This window comes from Coturnix japonica, chromosome 1 (assembly GCF_001577835.2).
Source record: "Coturnix japonica isolate 7356 chromosome 1, Coturnix japonica 2.1, whole genome shotgun sequence".
NCBI lineage: Eukaryota > Metazoa > Chordata > Aves > Galliformes > Phasianidae > Coturnix > Coturnix japonica.
In genome coordinates this window covers 102105837-102131013 of record NC_029516.1, presented here as the reverse complement: position 1 = coordinate 102131013, position 25177 = coordinate 102105837, and the positions used below count along the sequence as shown (strand labels likewise).

The following is a 25177-nucleotide window of genomic DNA, read 5'->3' as shown; positions in this document are numbered from 1 at the left end:
ATTACTGGATGCTACCTGTGTTGACCATGGGTGTAGAGGAGCCTGCTTTGGAAGGGGGGTTTGACTCGATGATCTCTTAGAGGTTTTCCTTCCAACCCTACAATTTCTTTGATCTCTGTGATTTATATTTCTCTACTATGCGCGTCCCCAATGGCTGATTTAGGTTTTGTAATGATCTTGTCTCTCTGGCTCTTGGGGATTTTCTTATCACCACACTGACAGTCAAATAGGCACTAAGAAGTGATTGCTTGTTTTATGGTCTATGGTCAGATGCATCAGCTTACTGTTGAACTTGGAGCATGATGATTAGCTCAGCTGTATTGCAGACAGTGCTGTCCACTGTACAACCTGCTCTTGAAAGGTGGGAAGAGGAGGATACATATTAATATAAATTCCTGAAACGTTAAGCGTTAGTGTTACAACTAAGATTATATCTGTGGTGTATTTGTTCTTGCATTGGTGTTTGTGAATATATATGTGTATTTTAGATGTATAAGTATATGGCAGACATTGCTCTAACAACATAAGACCAGTCCTACCTTTCAGTTGAGGCTCTTGAAGGCTAAAACACATGGAATTCTAAGTAAAAAGCTGAGTAAAGGAACAAATGAGTCAGTAGCAAGTTGAGATATTCTTGTAGTGTTGCCCAACCCTCTTCAGTTTTATCAGCTGGTTTATGGAGCAAAAAAAGGCCCTTGTCTGCATTTGATCCCTTTTTCCAAACAGTTTTTGAACTATTTAGTCAGTTAGAACCAAGACTATCAGAGAGTAGAGGTCTGAAATCTAATGAATGACCTGAATAGTAGGGAAAAGTTTGTCCTGTGGGCTCAACTTATGTGTTTTTCCTGTGTAACAGCAGGGCATCGCTGCCTGTATCAGCTTCTCACTCAGCCTGTATTGAGGTGTGATGGCAGAGAACTTGCAGTGAGCTGTGGGGATGTAGGGGCAGCAGGAGGCTTGGAAATGGAGTTTGGACAGAGACAGAGATGGGGAGGGAACACGGAATAGTGCTAAAGAAAAAAAACAACAAAAAAGAGACACATTTGTAGGAAAACTGACATAATTAGTTCCAGAGATCTCTAAATATCTGTAATTGCTTTAAGAATCTAATATAGACTGTTGAAGATCAGTAAGAACCACGCATGAAAGCTGCAATACGTGTTACAGGGACTTTTTCAGTTTCTTGGATAGTCGGCTGAGAAAAAGAAATGCTGCAGGAGGAGACCATGTACCTTTTTTTCCCAGAATTTAAGCCCTCTGTTTCTGTGACCCTACTATGCTTAGTAATGGTACACTAAACATCATGGTGGTGTGACTTCAGAGCGCTTTAATCTAATTCATGTTTATTTATGTTTGCAGAGACATGAAGAACTTGCTTAAAAATTAGTTTACTTTCCATCCCATGTTTCCTTTAGTCTCAGGCCTAAGGTTTTGTTAGAAGACTGGGATGTGTTTATAGAGCTCCATTTATGACGAGTATTGCAGTCTGATCTTGCTTAACAAATTAGTGTTGGAAGTCTTAACTTTCCCTGTTTATTACAGCAGCTACAGCCAACGTTTGTGCACAGTTAGCACTTCTTAATGGAGATGTTTGCATATGAGGTTTTGGTTCTATGGAGGCCGAGGGCATGCATATGGAATGATATGTTGATGTGTAACTTGACCTCCAAAGTAGAACTGATGCAAATCTTTAGGAGTTGGTAATTTATTAGTAAAGAATCTTTAACCTCATGTGGTGTTCTGCCAGCTTGGTTGGGCATCTGCAATGTTCTGGTCCTTTACTTAAAGTTTTTATTTTCTTAACTTCTCTCAGACTACTGAAGGTTCCAAGAAACTGAGAACAGTCCCTCAAATAACTATTGTAGCTTTCAGGTGTAGTTCTTAATGACTATCTGGTGGCTGTGCTGTGCTTCAGGCTATTTCATGACTGTGCGCATCTTTTTGTCTTTTCTCCTTCCAAGATGTGGATAAAGTACGTGCGAGTTCTTGTAGGGCTGGCTGGGATCCTTGGTTGTATTGCGGGTTCTTTTGCCAAATCACAGGTCTTGCTTTACCTTTGATCTTAATGCATCCTGTTTTAATCAGTAGCAGGCTTTGAATGATTCTGTATGTGTTCATTTTGCCTTCCCAAATCTGATCCATAGAATAAAGTTAGCTTCATATTCTCTGCAGTGTGAATTTGAGTCCTAGATAAGATACATGTACTTTAACCTTTCAAGTTGTAAAACAGGTTTCAGATTAGTTTAAAATGAAGCACACCCATTTTATGTCATATTTTCATATTCTAAATATAGAAAACTTTGATGAAGGTTGTAGTATTCACCATTTCTTAAGAGTCATCTTTTAGTACTCTTACACTACTGAAGTTACAATGCATGTGGTAGCGATACAACTAAAAATGGAGATTAATCTTAATCACAAGGTTTCCAGCACTGATGTAAAACATTTATTTTCATTCCCACATATTATTATAAACTTTCCCAAGTTGATCATAATCCACAACTCAACAGGATGTTTTCTTTTTTATTTTCAGGTGTGATATTTGCAAGTTTTGTGCCTTGACAGTGATCATCATGGACAGTGGTAAGTTTAACTTGGTGATAAATGTGCATTCTGTATTGTTCCCCATCAAAGAGGGGTATTAGCATCCCCTAAAATTGTTGTCCTCTCAAAATCGTAATCAGTTTGTACAAAGTCGTTGCTACAGAATTGACTTTAAATTACATATTATACAGATCTTTGTCCATGCTAAGCTGAATTGGAATTGCACTGCTGTTCTGACATAGAACTCTGATCTGCATGTAGTATTTAATTATGGACTATCTCATCTGTGGACCTTTGTATCCTGACTGCAGAACAGAGAGCACAGAGCTGATTTCCAGCTTTGTGTCCTTCAGTTTGTGTTCCTAATCTTGTTCCATTAACTCCAGGATCTCACAGCAGAGATCACTTTTCAAGCTTTACAAGTGAATGCTCAAAACGTGTTTCTGCCTTTCTCCCCTGTGCAAATCAATTAGTTTTATTAAGATCACCAGCAGAAATATTCACTTTTATCAGTAGCTTCAGTTTTCAGTTTCAAGTGAAATGCTTATCTCTGCTATTTGTGGCTTTAACATCCCTGGGTGTTGCTAAAGAGACAGAATATGGAAGCATCAGCAGTGTTTTCAGCAGAGCTGGCTTTGATGCCCACAATGCTGTGGACTTTGCTTCTGCAGCGTTCCTATGCATCAGAACATTTTTCCCATAGTGCTGCACCCTGTTTCTCTTTAACTACAGGCCTGAGAGCCAGTTTTCTTTGGTTGTGACATCTTCAGCTGGCAGGCTGAGACATACTTATCCTCACACGTGTCCTTGCCTGATTCTTCTTAGTTCTAGTTGAATTTCACCTTGCACAGGTTTTCCTGAGAATGCATTGTAACTTCATGTGGCTCAATTACTCTCTCCAGTAATACTGGCAAACTAAGTTTTTTAATAGCCTTTTGATACGTAAAAACTTTGCTAAAAAAGTATTGTTTACAGACAGAACTCTATCTTAAATAACATAAAAATCATTGTTTCAGTTTTTTTTCTTTATCTTGTTTTTGTTAGTCAATCTTAAAGTGAAATATTAATTGTACTACTCTTATTCTCACCATGTTATTCTTTCCTGATCATTTTCAGTTTCATATTAACAACAGCAGTGAATTCAGCAGCATCTTGATTAGGTGGGCACCAAACCCAAGGAGGATTTTTACTTGCTCCTGTGTGATCATAACTGAATGTTTCCATGATGACAGTCACAGAATACTAAGTCAATGTGGTTTCTGCAACATGGTGCCATTATCTTTATAGCATTCATCAGGAAGCGATAGATTCTCATTAAATCATTACATTTCTATCAGCACCTGCATAAAAATTGCATCAATCGGTGCATGTATTTCTTTCATTGCTGCTTTTTTTATTGACTTCTCAATAAGCATTTAAAGTTATCATGAGTGTGCAATACTTTATAAATGTCAGCTCAAAACAAATGAACAAGGTTGTACTTCATTCTGTCTAGTCTTACAAGGTCAAAAGCTGTTCCTGATCTGGACTAATCTTTAATGATTTTTTTTTTTAATCAAATACATTCAGAGTTAACGTGTGTGGCTTAGCCTTCTCATTGGGCTTTTTTGTCTTTGTATGCATTTTTTATACTGTATTGTAACAGAAGAGAGACACATCCTGAACTGGGGGTGGGAGTGTGGTTTTTTCTTTCAGAAAAGTACATATTGACCATTCTTGAAAATTGAATTGTTTAAATGCTTTGCTGTTTTTCATCAATGAATTCTGCTGTGCAAGTATATACTTAGCTTGTTTTTGGAAGCAAGATTTGTACGTACTTTCTGAGTATGTTTTCAGCTACCTGTGTTTTCCTCTTTATTCCTTTTACCTCTGCATCCAGTACAAAGCTATTATAGTTTCTCTCCTCTGTTTTCAAGGATGAACTCTATCTATAAAATGAAATTCCCAGCGTTTATCCCTTGAAGGAGGGGAAACTTGATTTACAGTGCATTATCACAGCACTTAAGAAAGTCAGAACTTTAGCTTGTCCTGCTTCAAGAGTGCTCACAAGAGGTGTTGGTGAGAAGTAGTTACAGCACTGGCATTCCCATACGTGACTGCATTCTGGCTTCCTGGTGTCACCAAGTCTTCTATCTCCCCACTTTTAGGTGATTGCTGAGGCATGTGGAAAAAAGCCAATTCTTCAGGCCTAGAGAGGAGTTAAGAGAATTGTGTGAGGAGGCAGAAGCCATCCCTGTCCTTTTCGTTCTCATTGGAGGAAAATTTTGAGTATTAATTTGATATTTAGACAGTGAACTTGCACTCACCCACAGGTGAGTACCTGTGGTACTATCAGAAATCTAAACTGCAAAAGTGGCAAATGTAGATCTGTGTACACGGAGATTCTGGCAGCATTGTGAATAAGGTAATTTACACAGTGCATGTACGTACCACATGTATTCAACTGAAAGTAGAGAAAGGGCTGATTATCTTGGAGTTGGATCTCCAAATACTTAATCCTTTGCAAAAGGAAGGTGATTGTCTAATGATTTTTAGCGAAGAGATTACAACGCACATACTGAATAAAATAGAATTAAAGTAAAGTAGATAAGCCTAATTGTGATAGTATTCTTTCTGCTGAAAAATGCTCCCACATCTAAGTTCAGTAAAGCAAAAGTGTAGTGACCTATCTTTGTAGATGTGCAGGCATCCTTTTTTTAGTATTCAACTAAGAGGATTACAGTAGAAATAGAAGACTGATTCATATGAAATCATAGATGAATCATTGTTTAAACCAGTTAGTCTCTGTCCTTCTGCAGGCAGTGAGAGTTTTGTCTTCATAAGCTAATTGGAGGTCCCAGATTAGCTGTAAATGAACCAGTGCAGAAATGGTAGCACTGGTGAAGAAAAAAGTATGAGTACGTTAATATTGCAGTGCATTGAATTATTAGTCCCTATTGCTAGCAGTGAGAACCCAAGCACAGTGTTGCATTGGTACAGTGTTCTTGCTTCCTGACCTAAAATACCTGAGGAATTTCTGTGTTGTTCACTGCAGATAGGCCTTTTGAGTAATTCAGCCTACTGGATTTTGAAGTGTTTCAGTTGCTACATGTTACTGTAAAAATCATTTGCTCAGGGAATTTGAGGGAAGAATTGAACCCAAGAAGACTATTTCCAGCTCTTTTATTTGAACAGAAAACTAAGGAAAGCAGAGAAGAATGCCTTTATCAGAACTTCTGTTGTCTTCCAGCATGCTTTTTATTTGCTTCAGCAAATTAGGTGGGGTTCTGTGTATTATTTAAGAAGATACAATGAGACTACTTCCCTACACCTCCAAAAGAGTTGATGTTTTGTGGCTGATATTTCTGAAATAAAGGCAGAAAATCTGCTTTCCAAGTTGCTAAAGAAAGTAGATGAAATTAAACTTTGATAAATAGTGCTGTTCTGGTGAGTACAACTGGGTAATATTCAGAAATATTGGTGGCATCAAAACTTCTGAGTATTCTAGCTGTGTTGCCCTCAAGCAATTGCAAATATCTCCTTGGCTGTTCGCAGGCAGGTTTTGTTTGTTCTGTGTTGTCTTAGTTTGAAAAATCATTTTCATTGTCTCTTCTGGGCACTGTTCTCAGGCACAGGTTTCAGTCTTGTATACAGTATACAGGAACACGATGCTGAATCGGGATTCATCACATTTTTGATGTAGCAATAACTACTGAAGTTGTAAGCCCAAATGTTGATAGTAGTGAACAGAACTAGAAAAGACCTTTTATCCTATTAAATAAAGGGGAAGACTTTGAAAAAGAGTGTTGCCCAAATGGACATTTTCTTTGAATAGTTTCACTGTGAGGTTTTGGGTATGTTTCAGTAGTGACCATTATTTTCTCTCCTCTTATTCAGTGTTCTTAACAGGGGACAAAGCCAATTCTGTGTATAAAAGATACCGAAGAGCCAACAAGTTTTTGGAAGAATTAAAGCAAGGTGACATAGAACATGAATGCAGAGAAGAAATCTGTACCTATGAAGAAGCAAGAGAAGCATTTGAAAATGAGGAAAAGACGGTATGTTTTGTGTGTTTATAGACTGGGGGGGGGGATGTCTTGATATTAATATTAGAGATATGATGAGTAATTGTGTGTTTTCCAACATTACAGTATATTTTTCCTTCTTGACTTGATTCTTTAAGTATCTGAAGTCTGCAGTGGAGATGGATAGACCTCGTAGCAATGAATTCAGAATCTGTTCTCCAAATTAAATTTTAAAGAAGAGGAAATCTCAAAGAAAACCTTGCTTATAAAAGTTTTATGCAGATTGGCAGCTTGGGGAGTATTCACATTCCTTTTCTTTTAGCTGTCATTATCTGTTCTCTTTGGCAGCACTACTTACCCAAATACCATGTTACCTATCATCACACACCTTAATCCTAGTCTACATATTACAGATGCTATTGTTTTTCTTGGGTGAAATGGAGTTGTGACTGTTACAGGGAATTTATAGAAGCAGAGGTCAGAAGACTTTGTTTATCTCACGCTTTAACTCATTTGTTAAATACATTCACATAAAACAAGTGAGCAACTGAAAAATTGTTCCACTTAAAATAGAGACTATACAGATGCTGGTGTAGCTGGCAAAATGTTCTGCGGCCAGATTATTCGTGGCCTTAAAAATAAATAGAGACAAATGGCCTTCTTGAAGTTAACTTCTGCAGACCCTAACAGCATATTGTTAAGAAGCAGAGATCTAAAACATAGGAAGATTAACAGTGTCAATGCTGCCATATGTTATTCAAGGGCAGTGGTATGTTAACATGACTGGAATGAGACAGATACTGCCCACACAGAATTGTGTAAGTCTTTCACCTTCTGTAATTAAAAGAAGCTTGTGGGCCAGCTGCACTGTACATCATACCCAGAGTAACTTAAATTGTCTTCCAACAAATAAGCACAGCATGTAAGTTCTTGATAGTGTTGCCTGATTTATTTAATATAGGAAAGTCAAGATTTTTTTTTCTAATTCAAGACGGACCTGAATGAAATTAGATTTATCCTCAAATTTGGTTCCAAAGTGGAAAAACAGCTGCTAGAAAATGTGACTTGGGAAATTGGCAAGCAAGGCCTGTGGATTAATGGGCAAAATGGCACAGAGCATTATGAGTTTATTTCAGAATAACATGAGTGATGTGTCCCACTCTTTACTGGTTGTGTTTTACATTAAAAACAACAGAAAAACCTACTGAACATTTTAAGTTTTTGGTATTTTTTTGTTTGTGTCACACATAGGAAAGTGGAGAAGACAGAATGGAAACTTCATTACAATGAAGCAGTAGTATGTGTAACGTTTTAAATCCTATTCTTTCTCAGAAGCTGTAAAATGCACAGTTGTGTATTTTACCTCCTAAACTCAATGTGGCAATTCTTGATGGTATCATTCTGTAATTAAAAACAGTGTGTACAGTGACACAACTTGAATAAAAACTAACACATTATCACTAATAGCCTAAATATGTCGACTAGTGATAGGTCAAACTGATGACCCGTGATAGGACCTGACAAAGCAGTATAAAGTGTGTCAGAGGAAGGTCAGGTTGGGTGTTAGGAAAAGGTTTTTCACCAGAATGGTGGTTGAGCACTGGAACAGGCTCCCCAGGTCAGTGGTCATGGCTCCAGACTGCCAGAGTCTTAAAAAGCATTTGAACAACACTCTCAGTCACAGGGGTTGAATTTTAGGTGTTTCTTTGTGGAGTTGAGGTTCGATGATCCTTGTGGGTCCCTTCCAATTCAGGAAATTCTATGATTCTGCATTGCCTCTTGCTTCAACTTCTTTTAGCCTATTAAGTATTTAGAAACATTTTGTATTTCAGTAGATAGCCTTTTCACTGCAGCATTGCAGAGGCATTTAAGAAATAGTAAAGTAGAAATAGTTAAGTTTACTATTATGCCACAACCTGATTGTCACAGTGCAGAGAGAATTTCCAATAAAGTCCTCTTCCATTATCCAGTCCTATTACTGTATCCGTTTTAGTTCAGCTGCTTTGATGATGGTAGCTTGCTAATGTGCAGCCATGCCTGACCAGCCTAATTTACTTAGTCCTTTGTTTCCTGGCTAAATCCATCCTTACAGCCATTTAATAATACTTGATTTCTGGGGACAGAGGTGCTATAGAATGAGATTGCAGTATAGTATGTTTGTAATAATGAAGGTGCAGTGATTTTGTACTATGGATAGACTGATATTCAGATAGGTTATGGAGCATATTTATCTCAACTTAACTTTGCTTTATATAATTTCTCTTCTGTATTTTTTTTTAATCTTGTCCACTGGGTTCTTTGCTTCTTTGAAGTTTGCTGGAGATGTGTACAACATCTGAGTTTGTAACATTAAAATAATATAGAATCATAGAATTACCCAGGTTGGAAAAGACCTTGAAGATCATCAAGTCCAACCGCAGCCTAACCAGAACCCTAACTCTAACAACCCTCCACTAAATCATATCCCTGAGCACCACATCCAAACGGCTCTTAAACACAACCAGGGATGGCGATTCAACCAGTCCCTCAGTTATTTTTGATGCATCAGTTTTCTTGGAAGATAGCGTTGTGTACGTTAAGTATACATACATAAATGTCACGGAAATACTGACTGCCTTTCATATCGTGTAGGCTTGTGGATTTTGATATCTTCAGAAGTATCATGTGAAATGGTACTGTTAATAATAAAGGTAATACTCCCAGGATAGCAAAAGCAGGAAATGGCAGGAAAGGGTTTGCAAAACTTTGTGGCACTGAGTGGAAAAAAATGAAATTCAGTGTTGACAAATGCGATGCACACTAGGGAGGAAGGATCATTCCTCAGATATATATACACATATATGTTTGCCTCTGGAGCAAGAACTGAATTTATAGATTGCCTGTGAAGACTTGAATTTATGATGCTTAGCAGCTACACAAAAAAACAAATAAAAGACTGTAAGTTAAGAATCCTGGGAAGGGAACAGAGAACAAAATGGGGAATGTAACTACGTGACTGTTCACTTGAATCTTGAATGTGTCATGTATTGCACTTCAAAAGCAAGTAAGTAGCTGAGGAAAATCCAGAGAGCCTGGGAAGCTAACTTGAAAGGTTTATATAACAGCTATAGATTGAAAACAGTTAAATCAGGGAACATGTAATAGATGTCAGTAAGAAATATGAATATTGAACAGAGGTGAATCATTTAACATCCTTCTGACAGCGGAGCTTAAAAGGGTCTCTGAGGAAATAGGAAGATGCAGGGTCAGAGCAAATAAAAACGTCTCTTCTCACCGCAAGCAGTGGAGCTCTGTGACTGTTTGGCCACAGGAAAAAGCCTATGTAGCTTCAGAGATGATGAAAACAATTGGGGACCATTGAATAAAAGGGGTCAGTCAGCTTTATCTAGTGGGAGTTCTTGAATACAAGTATGTGAAAGCTGCAAGAGTGTCACTCTCCACATATGTGTATACTCTTCTTCTGCCAGTATGTGTTTGTTGTCAGAAGATAATAAATGAGGTGAACCTTACTCCTCATCCTGTCAAGCTATGCATATGTAGAAGGTATAACCAGACAGCACTTTACATGATCATTAGGCAGTTGTCAGAGTTTGTTGGAAGGCTCAAAGATTCGCAGAATGTGACTGCAAGGTGACCTGGTGTGTGATGGAAACTCACTTCTCATTTCTCATACATTAACTCAGGTTTTAAAGTGATACAGCATCATTTAAAAGAAAATACAAAAACAAATGAACAAAAAAAACCCTCATATTTTATCCATAAGTGTAAAAATGCTAAAATGCCTAGGAAACAACTCAAAACTTGCCAGCACCAGCTCTAAAATGTTGTGATCCGATAAGACATCAATCTGTGTGTGTGTTTAATTACAAATGCTGGGTAAATATCTGGGAGAGAAGGTGTAAATCTGAAATTGAGGGCAAACAGAAGAAAACAGAGTAGCAAGTGTGCTCATTTCCCTTTATTGTTCATGTCCTTTACCTACTGAACACCAACCAGTCTTCTGATTGACATATTATTAGTCTACCTAACAAGTCAGATGACTGACCTAGTGTCATTTGAGGCTGACAGTGCTGCCGAATGTGTAAAGTCCTCAGCCACAATTCTCAGCAGGGTACTCTTAACTTTGATGTGGATCCAGTGTTTGATTCAGCGTTCCCATCTGAATTGACTGAAGTCAACTCTGTTTTTAATAGTGATAGTGAAATATTAGACAAAAAGGGAAAAAGAAGGTGGCAAATTGTCCATAGCAGTTTGTGTGTGATGCTCTTGAGAATTCTCTTGGTCTGTTTCAAACTGGAGAAATGTAGTTCATGGCAGGAATTTATACTAGATGATTTTAGGCCTTTCTCATTGCAGTTATCTGATGCTGTGGCCTACTTAAAGTAGTTTTTCAACCTTTTAAGGCATATATGTCTTGCAGCAGTGCTGTGCCCAAGGGTAAACGATTGCTGGAGTGCCCTTTTCATAAATCACAAGCACTTAGTTTTGTCAAGTAAAAAGTCCTTTTTTGTTTTCCTGGTTTAAGAGACCAAATACTGTGGAAGGGATGTTGAAGTATTCCAAGTTTCAAATTACTCTTTAACATTCTGTATGACTTCTACAGCTCCTGGAATTTCAGTATTTCTCCTCTTGTTTTTCCTTAGCAGATTGTATGAACCCTCACGCTTCAAGTTCGTCAGAGTTCTCTGTGATTTTGTTGGGTGATGGACAGTACTTGAATTTGATCGGGTGGCTTGTCTTCCTTGTGCCACCACTTCTACAGAGCAGTATAGCTGTGGGGTGACAGCAGAGGAGAAAACTCAAATTTGAAGTATTGGTTTCTTGCAGTTCTGGTAAATTTCAGATCTAAGGGTTGTTATGGTTCCCTTTGATACGAAACAGTGAAACTGTGAACAGGCAAAACTGACTTTTTCCTAAATTTTCACCTATGCCACATTCACCTCTACAGAGACTTTAAAATGACATGTTTCTTCATAGTTTATTTGCTGACTTTCAGCAAGTCTTCACAGCTTAGGCCTCAGAAACAAATGTTATGCCATTCCCTTGCTGCTGCTGAAGTAGCAGAGCAGTGTAGTGAGAAGCTTGGTTTCAGTATAGACGACCACAGTTAATAACACTAATGAATCTTTCTGCTGCTTTAGTTGAGTGTTTATTTAGTTCTGCTCAAACCAGATGGAAAGGCAATGGGTAACAGGTCTTCCTGTCTGTGTGTTGATTTGATGGGGAAAGGTAGGGTGTTTGGTTTTGTGTGGACTCTCTTCCAATCATGAAGAAACCCTAAGTCCTCAGTTGTGCAGCTCTGAGATCTGCTTGGTTATGTTATCTGTGTGACACACTGTTACACTGTTACATTATCTGTGATGACGCACTGGAACAGGTTGCCCGAGGAGGTTGTGGATGCCCCATCCCTGAAGGCATTCAGGGCCAGGCTGGATGTGGCTCTGGGCAGCCTGGTCTGGTGGTTGATGACCGTGCACATAGCAGGGGGGTTGAAGCTAGATGAGCGTTGTAGTCCTTTTCAACCCAGGCCATTCTGTGATTCTCATGCTGTTCATGTGACAGTAGCCAGTAGCCCTGAACTTAAAAGGAAAAATATATCTATAGATCTGAACTGCCTGTGCACAAAGTCTGCAACCTGAGTGTATCACTGACTAGTTGAGAAACAGTTGTCATTTTTCCCAGTGAGAATTTTTTAAATACATTTTTGTAAGATGTTGTTAATTGAAGTGGATGCTCGCAGAAATCTGAAGAGGTCACATCTCTGCATTTCTAAAGGAGGCTGCAGAGTTCAGAGTTTCTGGCATCGTTTTTTGTTTTGCTTTATATTTTGCTTTATAGATTGCTATAAAACACTGTGGAAGTGTTTCTTGATAAGAGAGTGTACATTACTGATGAGGTAGGCTATACTTTTCTTTGTACTAGTTTTACACAGCATTCAGAGCAGAGCAAATGGGAAGGTGATGTGATCTTTGTACTCCTGCTTGTGCATGTTAATAATGTAGCAAAATTACTTTTGAGTACTAGTCCTCCTTCAGCTGTTTTTCCCTTCTTGTTTTCACTTTTCACTGTTCCATTTATCTATATCTGTGATGCCAAAGCTTCTAGAGTATAATAAGCTGTGTAATGTTCTCACCCTGCTGAAGTTGTATTTACCTATAAACAGAGGATCTGAAGCAGCTCAGAGTAGACCGATGATTGCTTTATGAGCCAGAGGACAGAGGAATTCTGAATTGTGAAGTGACACTACAACGTTACTATGCTTTGCTAAGATGGTTTGTTGTTCCAAAGCAGCATTTTGCTGTCAGGATGCATTAGCGTACTATAGATTAAAAAATTAAGTTACAACTTTGAGCTTGAGTGGTACTGAAAAACTTTGATCCAATACATGGCTGATGTGCATGCTGATTAGATTTCTTATTCCTATTTGTGCTGCAGATATTTAGATATTAAGTGCCAATACAGGATTATTACAAGTAGAGCAAGGAGTTGGTGTTTAAAAAAAAAAAAAATTCTTCTGCTTCTGTAATCGCTTCAGAAGAAAATTTGTTTTATGTGCTGGTTTGTATCAGTTCTCATATTGATCATCAGTAGTTGAAATGCCATTTTTTTTCCTCATTCATTTAAAACAGCTTGAATAAAGTCTTTGATTTGGTCTTTTGTTTTTAATGTCTTATCGTTTCTGACTTATCCTGTCTTGCTCTTCTAGAAGGAGTTCTGGAAAGTCTACAAAAATGGACTTCAGGGAGAAAGTAACACAGGACATAGCTGGTATTCATTTTACCTTGCATTTCCGTTAATCATCGGCCTTTTTGTTATCCTCATTGTCGTTTTTGTTATATGGAGATGCCTGTTTAAAAAGAAAACACGTAGACAGTCGGTGTACGCGCACAGAGGAGCCCACGACGCGATAGGTGATGGCGCTGATGGCAGAGGTTCGGTCCCGCATCCTCTCAGCATTGTTCATTCCCCGCAGGAGGAAATGTTTGAAGTCAGTGGGCTCTCTCCAGGAGGTCTGAGCTATGCGGATACACGATCAGACTCAATATCCACAAGGCTGTCAAACTGTGATCCTCCTCCTTCATATGAGGAAGCCACTGGAGAAATTGGTCTGAGAAGAAGTGAAGGTGAACAACATTTAGATCCACCTCCACAGTATGAAGACATTATGAGTTCTAGTTCAGCCAATGCAATTGCACTATCTCCTGTTATCACCAGTACAAAGTAAAGCAGGAAGAATGCTTCTGGACTTTTAAGAAGAAAAAAAAAGAAGTTTTATAGCACTTTATCTTGGCTTATTACGCATTTCTGTGATTTAATGGACCTGTACAATGAACTTCCCTTTTGTTTTAAATTCACTTGTTCTTTGAGTCATAGATTTTTCTTTTCCCCTGTGTCTGTCCTTAGAAGATAAGGAATCTGTATTGTGAGCCTAATACAGGTACAGAGATGGTGCTCTGTCATTATTCTTAAATGTATCTCTGCTTTGAGGGATGTCACTTGTTTTATTCCAGATGCTGACCACATTCTTCACAAGATTTGTGGAATCCCCCTCCCTTCTTGCTGCAGACTCTTGGAATTACCTGAATTACGGAACCAGGCCAAACCAGCCCATAAACCATTGACATGGGGAATCCTTAAGAAGCGTTCTAGAAACTTAGTTAAGCTAAAGCTAACTGATTCTGAAGTATTTCCCCTTGCCCGGTTGGTTCCTTTTTCTCACCTGGAATTTTATAACATGCCACATTGCATCTCGGGCCCTGGAATGGCCAAGAGCCATATGCCTTGGTATTCAAACCAATATGGCTTCGTAGCAATAATTTCAGAGCCCAAGCAGAGAAGAGAGATTCTGAAGCTTTCACTGTTAGGATTGATGTTTAGAAGCTAGTAATTCAGGACAGTAATTAGTGAATTTGAGTACTTTTTTTGTTGTTTGTTCTTCTTTTCTTCTGTCTTTATTAGTTTATTCTAGGGCTGAGAACTGTGTGTGTGTTACTTTTGCAGCTTGAGAGTTCACTCAACACTAAAGAATGAAATACTGAAGAATGAATAAAATCCTGCTTGTTTTGAAGCAGATACCAAAACTACCATAGTCTTCACTGGGAGCAGGATTTCATCCATTATCTGTAAACACTTAAACCCAAAGATACTGCTTTCCCTTTAAAAGAAAAAAGAAAAAAAATAGTGTACAATTTCTTTCTACAATCCTATGACCCTGTTCTCAAATCCTGACATTATTTTGCCTCTTGCATACTTAAGTAGTATCACCTGCATGTGTTGTGTTAGTGGCTGTGTAAATGCATTGCAGAGAATTTTGGTAACTTTCTTCAGTTGGTGTATTTATTGCTGATTTCATGTTTGTTCATTAGAGTAAGGGGTGCTGGAAAGCATGGGTAATCTAGGCTAACTCCACAAATGTTGTGGCCAGTGTAGCTCTGCTATCTCCTGATGCAGGGCGAAACCATAAGGACCTTCTGTGTTGTTGTATTTTTAGCAAAACAATGCAGACATAACCCAAAGCTTTAGTTTGGAGTGTTCTTTTGAAGCTGTAGAGATGTAAATTTCTGTAAGAATTGACACAAGTTGATTGAAATTCTATACAAGCCTCTGTTTCAACTGCTTTAGACGCTGAGGATGGTTTAGGTGGTGCACGCTGTGATTTGCTGATTTATTTTTCTCTATTTAAGAATTTAGCTTGCGAATATTTATTTTGATTTTTCTTCTCACGTCAACGTGGCATGGCATTAATTTTAGTATTGTTCTGTTTTCTGCTAATGAATTAGCACCAACTGAAGCATATTTAGCTCTGGAGGACTGCTGTATTATGTTGGCTTTCTTACAACACAAGCCTTGAAGCTGTGTCATCTCCCAGAAACCCCAAATGAAATACCAGTGCCATCCATTTGAAATTGCTCTTAACGTGGTCAGTTAATTGCCTGTTGGCATCTACGATCTTGTGTGAATCTGACCCACCCTTCTCTTAAGGAATTTTGTAGAAGATTGCTGAGAAGAAATGGATGAGTACCTGGGTGTGCATGTGTGCACTTCTGTAAGAATTTGATACAGTAGTTTGGCAAATGAAGTTATGATCCTGTGATTAATTTTATATTCTCATTTTTGGCGAAGAGTAGGTTACCTAAGATCTCTACTGGGGATCTTAAGTTGCTAAAGCAAATTTATTGGAGTTAATGGATGGAGCTCCAGGCTAAACTGTTGTCAGAAAGATAACTCATGTATTCATTATTCATAATGGATATCGAGCAGATAAGTACTATATATTTTGGACTCTCTGACCTTTTGAAGTGCTTTTAGCTCTTGGGTGAAGTCCTAAATTGCCATTTGTAGAAATTTAAGCTCCTTTTATACTGAGCAACAGTTATACTGCCTTTAGCCAGACGTTACCAAAAGAAAGTGCCTCGTCTCAGTCGCAGGAGACACCTGAAAGAGCTGGAATTTATGTCTATGCCATATTGGCATCTCCTGTACCTGCCAACATAGCTGGCAGTTTTAGCAGTAATTTTTTAGTTTGGATATTTGGTTTTCTTGTAGGAAATGCCTGGAGATAACCCATTTCACATTAGATAATTCAGTAGCTATCAACCCCTGAGCAGGGGCAGTCTGGTTTAGAGGTGAGCCACCTTTTTTTCCTCTTTGTTGCTCCATATTCTATTAGCAGTCTTAACAACTTTCACGTTTCTGTCTCCTAAGAAGATTATGTTACTGCATTCTGTAGACAGTTCTTTCTGCAATGCAAACATAATGTTTGTCTTTCCAGAAAAAAAATCAGCCAAATATCTGATCTGTGACTAGGATTTATTGGGCTATGCCTTTTCTGCATCCACGCACATGAAACGCGAATGCTATTTAGGGCTATAAATTTACGTCTTGGCGTGAATAAGCTTTCATAAATAAACTGAATTTGCACATGCCAGTTATCTGAATGCTTCCTCTGAGACATGAGCAGCTTTCTTCTTGTTGGAGTAATGTCAAAGTACCTATTATTTTATTTTACTTTGTGAAATGTGGGGAAATAACTTAAGTCTTGGGGATAGCTGTTCTGATCTGGGGAAAGAGTAACATTTCTTTCATAGTGGGTTTTCCTACAGCTTTTTTTTTCCAGGGCACTTACACTGATTCTTCTTCTCTTGTAGCTGCATTATCATGCCATAAACATTATAAATTTATAGTCGTGTCTCTCTAAAGGCTTTCCAAGTCTGAATGCAGTACTGCCTTGACTAATGACATGAATAGTCAGGATTCTGCTTTCCCCACTTTCAGTTGTAACACCGAATTTCATGTGTTGGTTAAATCATTTTAGTCCTACTACAACAAACTTGTATTTAAATGTCACGGTTTGAGGAATTATGGAAATTAATTGTGCTTAGATGATGTTTAGCATTAGTGGAGGTTGTTCTGTCTTCACTGGGTGTAAATAACATCTGATTACAGTATTGCGTATTTTGAAGGGGTCTGGTTTACATTAAATTATCATATTTAAACATTCTTGACTATGTTTATAGAAAAAAAAAGTTTTGTAACATTTGTTTTTGGATATGCTAAATAAAACTTTTTAAATGCCCGTAGTGCTTCCTAACATCAATCCCACACATCCGCAGTATTAACTATGTGCATTTAAGTGGTGTTCTTTTAATTTCTATTGATCATCAAATGTATTTGATCGGTTGCAGGGAGTCAGTTGATTTATTTTGATAATTAAAAATAAATATAATTGTAAGGTATGAAGGTACGTTCTTTCACAATTCAGTCTCATTATTTTTAATTAGATTTGTGAATTTGGTTACTTTGCATTTTAATGTATTTTTGCAGCTGTAGTTACATAGCAGTCACAAGCACAGGGAAAGCAGGAATTATTCTTTATTATAACAGAATGAAATTATATACTGTAGAAAGATTTGTAGCCAAGAGAACTTGATTTCAGAGTTGGCTTCAGCCATTTCAAACTGTTTTGCGTCAGCTCTGTGATTCACTCCACAGTGCATTACTGATGATTTAATAGCAATTAAAAAAAAAAACAAAAAACAACAAACCTTTTATAGCGATACGTGCTGGAAACTAAAGATTTCCATTCCAATCCACAAACTTTCTTCCTTACTTGCTCAGCTGCTGATATATAAGATATGTCCCTGGTATTTTTCACTAGCTTACTATGAGTGCAGTCTGTTTCAGAGCTTAGCGAAGTGTTACTGAAGGTATTGTGAATGTGTGCGGTTTCACACGGGTCATAAAAAGAAGTGCCAAAAAGAATCACGAGAGTGTGAGAAGAAAAGCAACAGCGTGTGCAGATTTCCAAGCTGTTGTGTGCATACTGCAGCACTTTCTTCCCCGGTAAGCTTCTATTTGCAGAGCTCAGAACTTTACAGAGTAACAGCACACACAGTTTTCAGATAAGTGGCCTTTACTGTGCATGTTCACGTCCAGGATTCTGACCATGCATCCGTCAGCACTGGCTATAACGTGTTTGCATGTGGTTCAGCGCATGATTGCCTCTGCATGCCTGGCTTCCAGCTATTGAAATGTAGAGGGTATAATGTTTAACTGGCGTCGTGAATCTTGGTGTCTATAGAAATCAAGTCATCTCACCAGGTTACGTGGTGATGAATGTTCATTATTTATTGTTTTGTGTGTCTAGAGCACTGTTCCCTGTTGTCCTAAATCACACTGATAGATTCCTTTTTATCTTTGTATAATGGGAACCTTGTAAATATTTCCTGGTGCTGTCTACTGGTGTTTTGAAGAGAAGCCACGTTAGCTGAAGACGGGGAAGGTAACATCTGCACTATTTCATTGCTTTCTGCACGCAGGTTTGATTAATTTGCTGCAGGGTAATTGAACTTTGAGCTTTGCCAAAAGGTTGAACTACCCTTTTCCTCCTGCAGCAGGAGCTCAATAATTGTATTTTTGACTTGGCAATGGGTTATTGAATGCTAGCTAACAAGTTGGTGCAAGAATGTCTTGCCTGTATTTTCTTGATTATATTAGAGTATGTGACATTTATTTACCATTTAGCACTATGCAGTATTTGCTGTAATGTTAGTATGTGTTTTCTTTCTCTGTCCTGTTTCAGTATGTTGTGCATTGTAAGCACACTGACTGCATGCAGTTTTTCTCTGTGCTAAAAGCAACAAGACCTAAGAATCAAAGCTGTTTCCTTTTCCAGGTGAAAGCTTTGTATGGTTCTCCGACCTGATTGAGTAGCTTAAGCCAAGAAGGAAACAAGCGCTCAAACAAATGCCAGTATTGAAATCTCTGCATAAGGAGTGATCTGTACCAAGCTGTCTCCCTGACCTTTCAGTGATGTGGAATGTTTTCTTGTAAAACAGACCTTGGATCAATTTCATAAGTCAGCGACTGTCAGTTTTATTTTCCTACACTCAACTGCTGCCACAGGCACAGCAACAGCTCTTTGCTGTGCAGAAGGATTCCCTTACTGAGTCGATGATTGCCTGCTGTGAGGTCTGTGCATACGAGGGCTTGGGACCTAAACTCTTCAACTTTCATGCTTTGTCCTCTTACCTTACTTAGTCACACCCTGTGCAGTTTCAGTGCTGGGTGAGCATGAAGGAAAGGCTCAATTCCCACTTCATATCTGAGTAGTGCTATTTATCTCCCTTTTACATGCAGCCACATGGGCTTATGGTTTGAATTATAAGGTTGGTGTCTCTAAGTAAGTGTATTTCTCCCTTTGGACAGCCATATAGAATCACGTCCTGGATTGTTTCTGGATCAGGAGTGCTTGTAAAAAAAGCATGACGTCTGGGCACACATGCATGTTCATATGGTGGTAGCAGTAGGTAATGCTGAGCATATTCCGCTGTGAAAGCATCTAATGCATGGAGAAGATCAAAGGTAAATATAAGCTTTAAAATGAGAAAAAGCGGTTTTCAGTGAAGGAAAAGAAGAAGAAACAGCACATTGCTTTGACTCTATGAGCTCATAACGTTCTCCTGAACATTCTCCTGGGAGCAGGGCGTGTGTTGGCCTCATCCACACTGTGCCTGTCAGCCCCACAGGGCCTGTCTGACACCGTGCCCTGCAGAGCATCGATCACTGCTCTAGGGAGCCTGAGCTGGACAAGGCAGCCAAAGCAGTGCTAGGAGTATAGCTGTTACTAGCTATGGCAATCTGAGCTCCAGGCATATCTTTTTTAACAGTTTAATAACATGCAAAATGAATGAATGTCTATCATGTTTACTCAGAGTTACTTCGTAATAGCAAAAAATGTAGGTGATTTTCTGGTTTTCTCCTGACTTCTGCTGATTTCTGCATTTTATTTAATAGTACTCCTTGTTCTGTTCGCCCTCCTTACATCAAAGTGCGTGAAAGCTGGTACAGTTGTGCATGTTCTTTAGAAGAAATGTAAGTTCAGAAACTTCTTCTGATGTTGTGTTTGCTCCATGATTACTTTTTAGCCTTATACAATTTATTGCTTAATTTTCCTTCTCTTACCCTTTCATTACCTTCCAGTCTCCACACTCTGTCAGGCTGCTTTTCTGAAAACACCGCCATCCCCTTTTGCAGAACTGATCAAAAGGAGGTTTTTGTTCCTGCACGGCGCTCCTGGCTTTCAATATTTGCTGTTCTGCTTCAGCACAAAATAAACTGCCTGAAGTCTGTTCTCAAATTCATGATGCTGGTGCCAACACAGTCGGTAGCGTGGTGCTTTTGGTCACCCCTGGCCCATAGGAAGGCTGGCTCCTGGTATGTCAGCAGGGTGGGTGGGTTTTGGTGTGCTGGTGACACCAAACTTCCCATTCTGCTTTTTGGATTACAAATTCCACGTGGAACCTGAAAAGTCTTTGCTAGTGCAGCTTCTGTTGCTTGTTTTCATCAAGGCTGGTATTGTTTCATGAGTAACTTTATCTTCACTGAATTACTTTTCAGTATAGAACAGTTCATTCTCCTTCCTAATAGCAGGTGACACTGCAAATCATTAAAAAATTCTAGAGCAGCAGTGGTTGATGGCGTTGATGTGTTTGACTGCAGTGATGTCTCCTAGCAACTTGGCTGAAAAATGAGCATCATAGAATAATAGAATCACAAGGTTGGAAAGGACCTACAAGATCATCCAGTCCAACCATCCTCCCATTACAGCAGCTACAGCAAACCACTAAACCATCTCTCGTAGCTCCTCATCCAGACATCTCTTGAACACTGCCAGGGATGGCGACTCCACCACCTCCCTGGGCAGCCATTCCAGTGCCTGACCACTCTCTGAGAGAAAAAGTTCCTTCTTACGTTCAATCTAAGCCTCTTCTGATACAACTTGTGGCCATTTCCTCAGGTCCAGTTTGTTGCCTGGGAGAAGAGGCCAAGCCCCTCCTCATCACAACCTCCCTTCAGGAAGTTGTAGAGTGCAATGAGGTCTCCCCTGAGCCTCCTCTACTCCAGACTAAACAATCCCAGCTCCCTCAGCCTCTCCTCATGAGACTTGTGCTCCAGACCCCTCACCAATTCTGTTGCCCTTCTCTGGACACATTCCAGGGCCTCAGTTTCTTGTAGTGAGGGACCCAAGACTGAACGCAGTGCCCAAGATGCACCCCACCAGCAGGGGTGCTCTAACAGCTACATGCAGCCAAGTTTCTCTTGATGAGTCTAACTCAGCCAGCTTACTTCACTGCTGTCCTCTGCATGAAATGTTGTGCCATGCTGTTGAAAAACACTTCTCAAGATCAGTATTAAAGGTATAAGGCCCTTTCTTAGCCTTCAGTTCTGAGTGCCATACACCTTGATCCATGCATAGCAATGTCTTGGCTGGATTTTTCATGCAGATGAGGCTGGACGTACATCAGAAGTTTTCTAGCTCTGTGCCATCGCCTCTCTCTCTGATTTCAATTTCTTGGGCACGTGTTGTAAAAGCTGCATGTAATGTAAATCTTTGAAGATACAGAAGCTGTGCGGGAGCTTTCCTGCCATCACTACACAGTGTCTGAAAAATTGTTTTCTTCACTTTGCTATTTAAATGGCTGGCAGGTGAGTTAATTTATTTTAATAGAGTGCTGCAGAGTAGGTTCTGCAAGTATGACTATTGGAAGGGCACTCAGAAATGTTGAAAGGTCTTTTAATGCCAAATATAAAGAAATTGATACAATTAAATAATGGTCTAAGCTTTTTATTAAAAAGAGAGAGAGAGAGGGAGAGAGAAAGAAGAGGCCTGAAGGTCAATTGAAGCAATTACACTAATAACGTTATATGTGTTAGAAATCCTCCAAATCACTTGTGTGGTTTTGGGGTTTTTTTTCCCCATGTACATATATCTGATTCCTTTACAATGCGATTGTCTGTATTTGGGTGGAGTTAATGCAAGCTTTTCTGCTTTGATGTGACCTTCCTTCATGCAAAGGCTCAAACTAAGAGACCCAGAAAATCCTTGTTTGGGAGATCAGCAAAGCAGGGGTTTCGGAGCAGCCACCCTCACGGGTAACCACAGCAGTGCTGCTCCAATGAACTGGACCAGCAAGTTCAGGCTCCCATGTATCTGTGTGAAGGAGTTGGCCTCAAGAGAGTGAGTGGGAGGGTGGCTGTGAGCAGTGAGGCAGAAGGAGGTGGGCTTACAGGATCCTTTGGGTTGTCCCAGATAACCTGCAGGGAGAGCCTAACCTGATAGAGGTTTTCATACCTTCATGTTTTTGAAATCACTTTTGGCTGTGTACGAGGCTAACTCTACTGGGCAGGTGTCCCCTGAAGCTGAGATTTGTGATGTTGTGGTTTGGGGCTTTTTTGTAGAAGAAAATTTCTGTCATCAGTGTCCCTCCTTTTTCTTTTTTCAGGCTGTAATTGAAACAACAGTAGGGTTAGGCCTGCTGTATTTCACCTCAGGAAATCAAAGGAGCAGTTGAAGTTGGATCTCTACATGTTTATATATTCAAGTATTAACTCCACTCTGCTTTGGGTGTGAGAATACCGCTGAGGTTGGACCAGCATGTTCCTGTACCCGCCTCTGGCCGTAAATATTTAAAGGTGCTGAACAGACGACTCTGGTGTGGTTGAAAAGCACTGATAAAGAGCTGAGAGGACTTGAATCTTGCTTTTTTTCTGATCTTCTCCTTTTAGCCGTGTTCCTCTTGAACAAAACTCTTCAAAATGTCTCTTTGCAGATGAGGCTTTCTGTTTTATTCTACCCTGTGTCAAGGTAAATTTATAATGGGAGTTTTCTTTCACTTGTGTATAACCTTGAGAAAGAGCTTTTCTGCTGCTGATCGGAGCAACCACACAAAGAATAGAGCTGAACAGCTTTGCCTCATCTAATCACGTTGGTATAAAAATGTATTGAGCTTCTATTAAGAAATGAACAGAATGATTAAAAATGCAACAATTTTGCACAAATCCATTCTCATTACGTCTTTCCAAGTAACCATTTCAAGCTTTTATCAGTTGCTGAGCTTCATTTCTGTCACTAATAAAAACAGTATGTGACAAATAATGGAATATCGATTTAGTGACTTGAAACTTGTGAAATTGCCGTTTTATTCAATGCATCTATAGGCAGCACAGCAGAATGGAGGTTTTATTGTAGAGTGAATGAACCTACTGGTTTGAGCATGGCACGGTGACATTATAACGCAGCAATAAAATTGCAGGGCACATGTTCGCCATCTGTTTCATAGTGGGAAAACAAACAACATGTTGGTGATGGCCCCAAACAATAAATCTGGATTTCAAAAAGAAAAGCAATTGGAGCTTGTAACGTTAGGAGCAGCCCTCGGGGGTTGCACATCTTCCTTCCTTTCTCTACTGTTGCTCAGCTGCAGTGCTTTCCCAAATGTTCCTTGGGTTTGGCGTCTTTAGTTACAGATTGTTGAGTTAAGGTCTAAAAAGCGCTTCTAGTCACAGAACACTGATTCAACAAAGCATGGCTCTCTCAAGTTGGTGCCTGTTGGATGGTAAATGAGAAGGACGGAAGGAACTTGTTTTATTTGTGTTTGAGCCACAAGAGGAAGGCAAGGTTTTATCTTATTCTTTTGTTTTGTTTTTCTTTTTTTATAATGTTCGCCAGCTTTAAGATGAGAGCTTGAAAAACACCATTAAAATGAAGAAAGGTTGAAAGGTAATAAAGAAACAATCTTCTCGCTTTAAGGACTTGAACTAAGAGCTAAATGACTGTAGTGGTTCAGATTGTAAAAGCAGTGGGAAATTTAATGAACACTGACCCTACAGGAAAGTCAATCTGTCTGTTAATGTTCGGTTGTGTTATTTCTTCCAGAAAGCAATAAACTTCTATTATCTAATCTGTTGGTTATGGAAGCTGGGGTCAGACACCCGTTGGGCTTAATTCTTCCTGTTTGTCCCACATGAAATGACTGACCTTTTTAGTATATCAGGTGAGTGTCCCAAGCAAGAAATAATGTCTCAGGAAAATAACGTGCAGGTACTCAGGAAATGGTTATAGTTGTGGACAAATTGTCTTGAACTCGACTGTGGAAGTTCTGAACGGTCTGCGAATTCCCTTAATATTAAGCATATCCAGCCAATTCTATTACTTGGACAGGGCAAAATATAAAGAACAGAACTAAGATAGATTAATAGTGGCTGGTGCCCCAGTCCTGTAACAAGTCATTCAGCAGGATGCTGTACAATATTTATTGCAAACCTCATAGTAAAACCTCATGGCAATCAAACAAGGCATAAACATATGAAGCTCTTTGCTTATGTTAAACTGTTAAGAAAATTTATTTACTTAACCAGGTGGTAGGAAGAATGTGTGCAAAAGGGCACCTTGACGGCTAGCTGATTTAAAGCTGAAATAATTCAGCTGAGAGTAGTGTATCCCTTTTCCAGGCTGTGATGTTAAGAAACCTTTGTAAAGCAAGAATTGCCTGCATTTGCTCAGCACCCTCTGCATGCGGTGCTGTGCAGAACCATAGAATGGTTTGGGATGGAAGGGACCTCAAAGATCACGAATCTCCAATCCCCCACTGCATGTGGGGCCACCAATTTCGATATCTAATACTAGACCACGCTGCCCAGGGCCCCATCAAACCTGGCCTTGAACACCTCCAGGGATGGGGCATCCACAACCTCTCTTGGCAGCCTGTGCCAGCAGCTCACCACTCCCTCTGTGAAGCAAATCCATGATATCCAACCTAAATCTTTCCTTCCTCAGCTTATGATGTCATTGTTTTTTTTTCTTTTTTCATTTGTATATGTCCTTCAGCTTTTGATAAATCAGTAATTGCTGCTCCTAAGCTTTAGCCCAGCAAGCGGATGCAGTGACACACAAGAGGAAGCACAGGGAACCAATTGGAAAAGCACTGGGTTTGAGCACTGAGCCAAAGGTGCACTGTGCATCTTGACAGATCACTAATGTGGGTAATCTCTAGTCTTTAAATGAGTTTTAATCTGTGGCCTGGTTGGAACAAGTCTTACCAGATTGTGGCCAAATTAAGTAACAGCCAGAACAGACATATGACAGGACTATTCATATCAAGGGCCTACCCTATGAAGTTATTTATTTGGGCCAAAGTTTTTGCTTGGCTTGATTTTAATCTTACGTACTTCTTAAATTAGAGTCTGATTGTGTTTGGTGATGCTTTAGGTGGCTTTGCATAGCAGCCTGTCCTGTGAGAATAGGACTGTGTGGGTGTGGGATAAGGCTTCAGAGGTGGCTGAGCTGG

The 25177-nt window shown here is 39.3% G+C and overlaps 1 protein-coding gene across 3 annotated transcripts in view; it reads left to right on the top strand.

The window, feature by feature from the left end:
• Positions 1-17124, top strand: part of PRRG1 (proline rich and Gla domain 1) — a 30816-nt gene extending 13692 nt beyond the window's left edge. Inside the window, exons 2-5 of one of the 3 annotated variants that reach the window (XM_032449361.1) lie at positions 2534-2583; positions 6421-6581; positions 13255-13316; positions 13522-13686. In XM_032449361.1, the coding sequence (XP_032305252.1) occupies positions 2574-2583; positions 6421-6581; positions 13255-13316; positions 13522-13564 (276 nt within the window). In that variant the 5' untranslated portion in view covers positions 2534-2573 and the 3' untranslated portion in view covers positions 13565-13686. Of the gene's footprint in view, positions 1-2533; positions 2584-6420; positions 6582-13254 lie in introns of all 3 variants that reach the window. The other 2 variants (XM_032449356.1, XM_015884435.1) reach the window with 2 other exon arrangements.
• The last annotated feature ends 8053 nt before the right edge of the window (positions 17125-25177 follow it).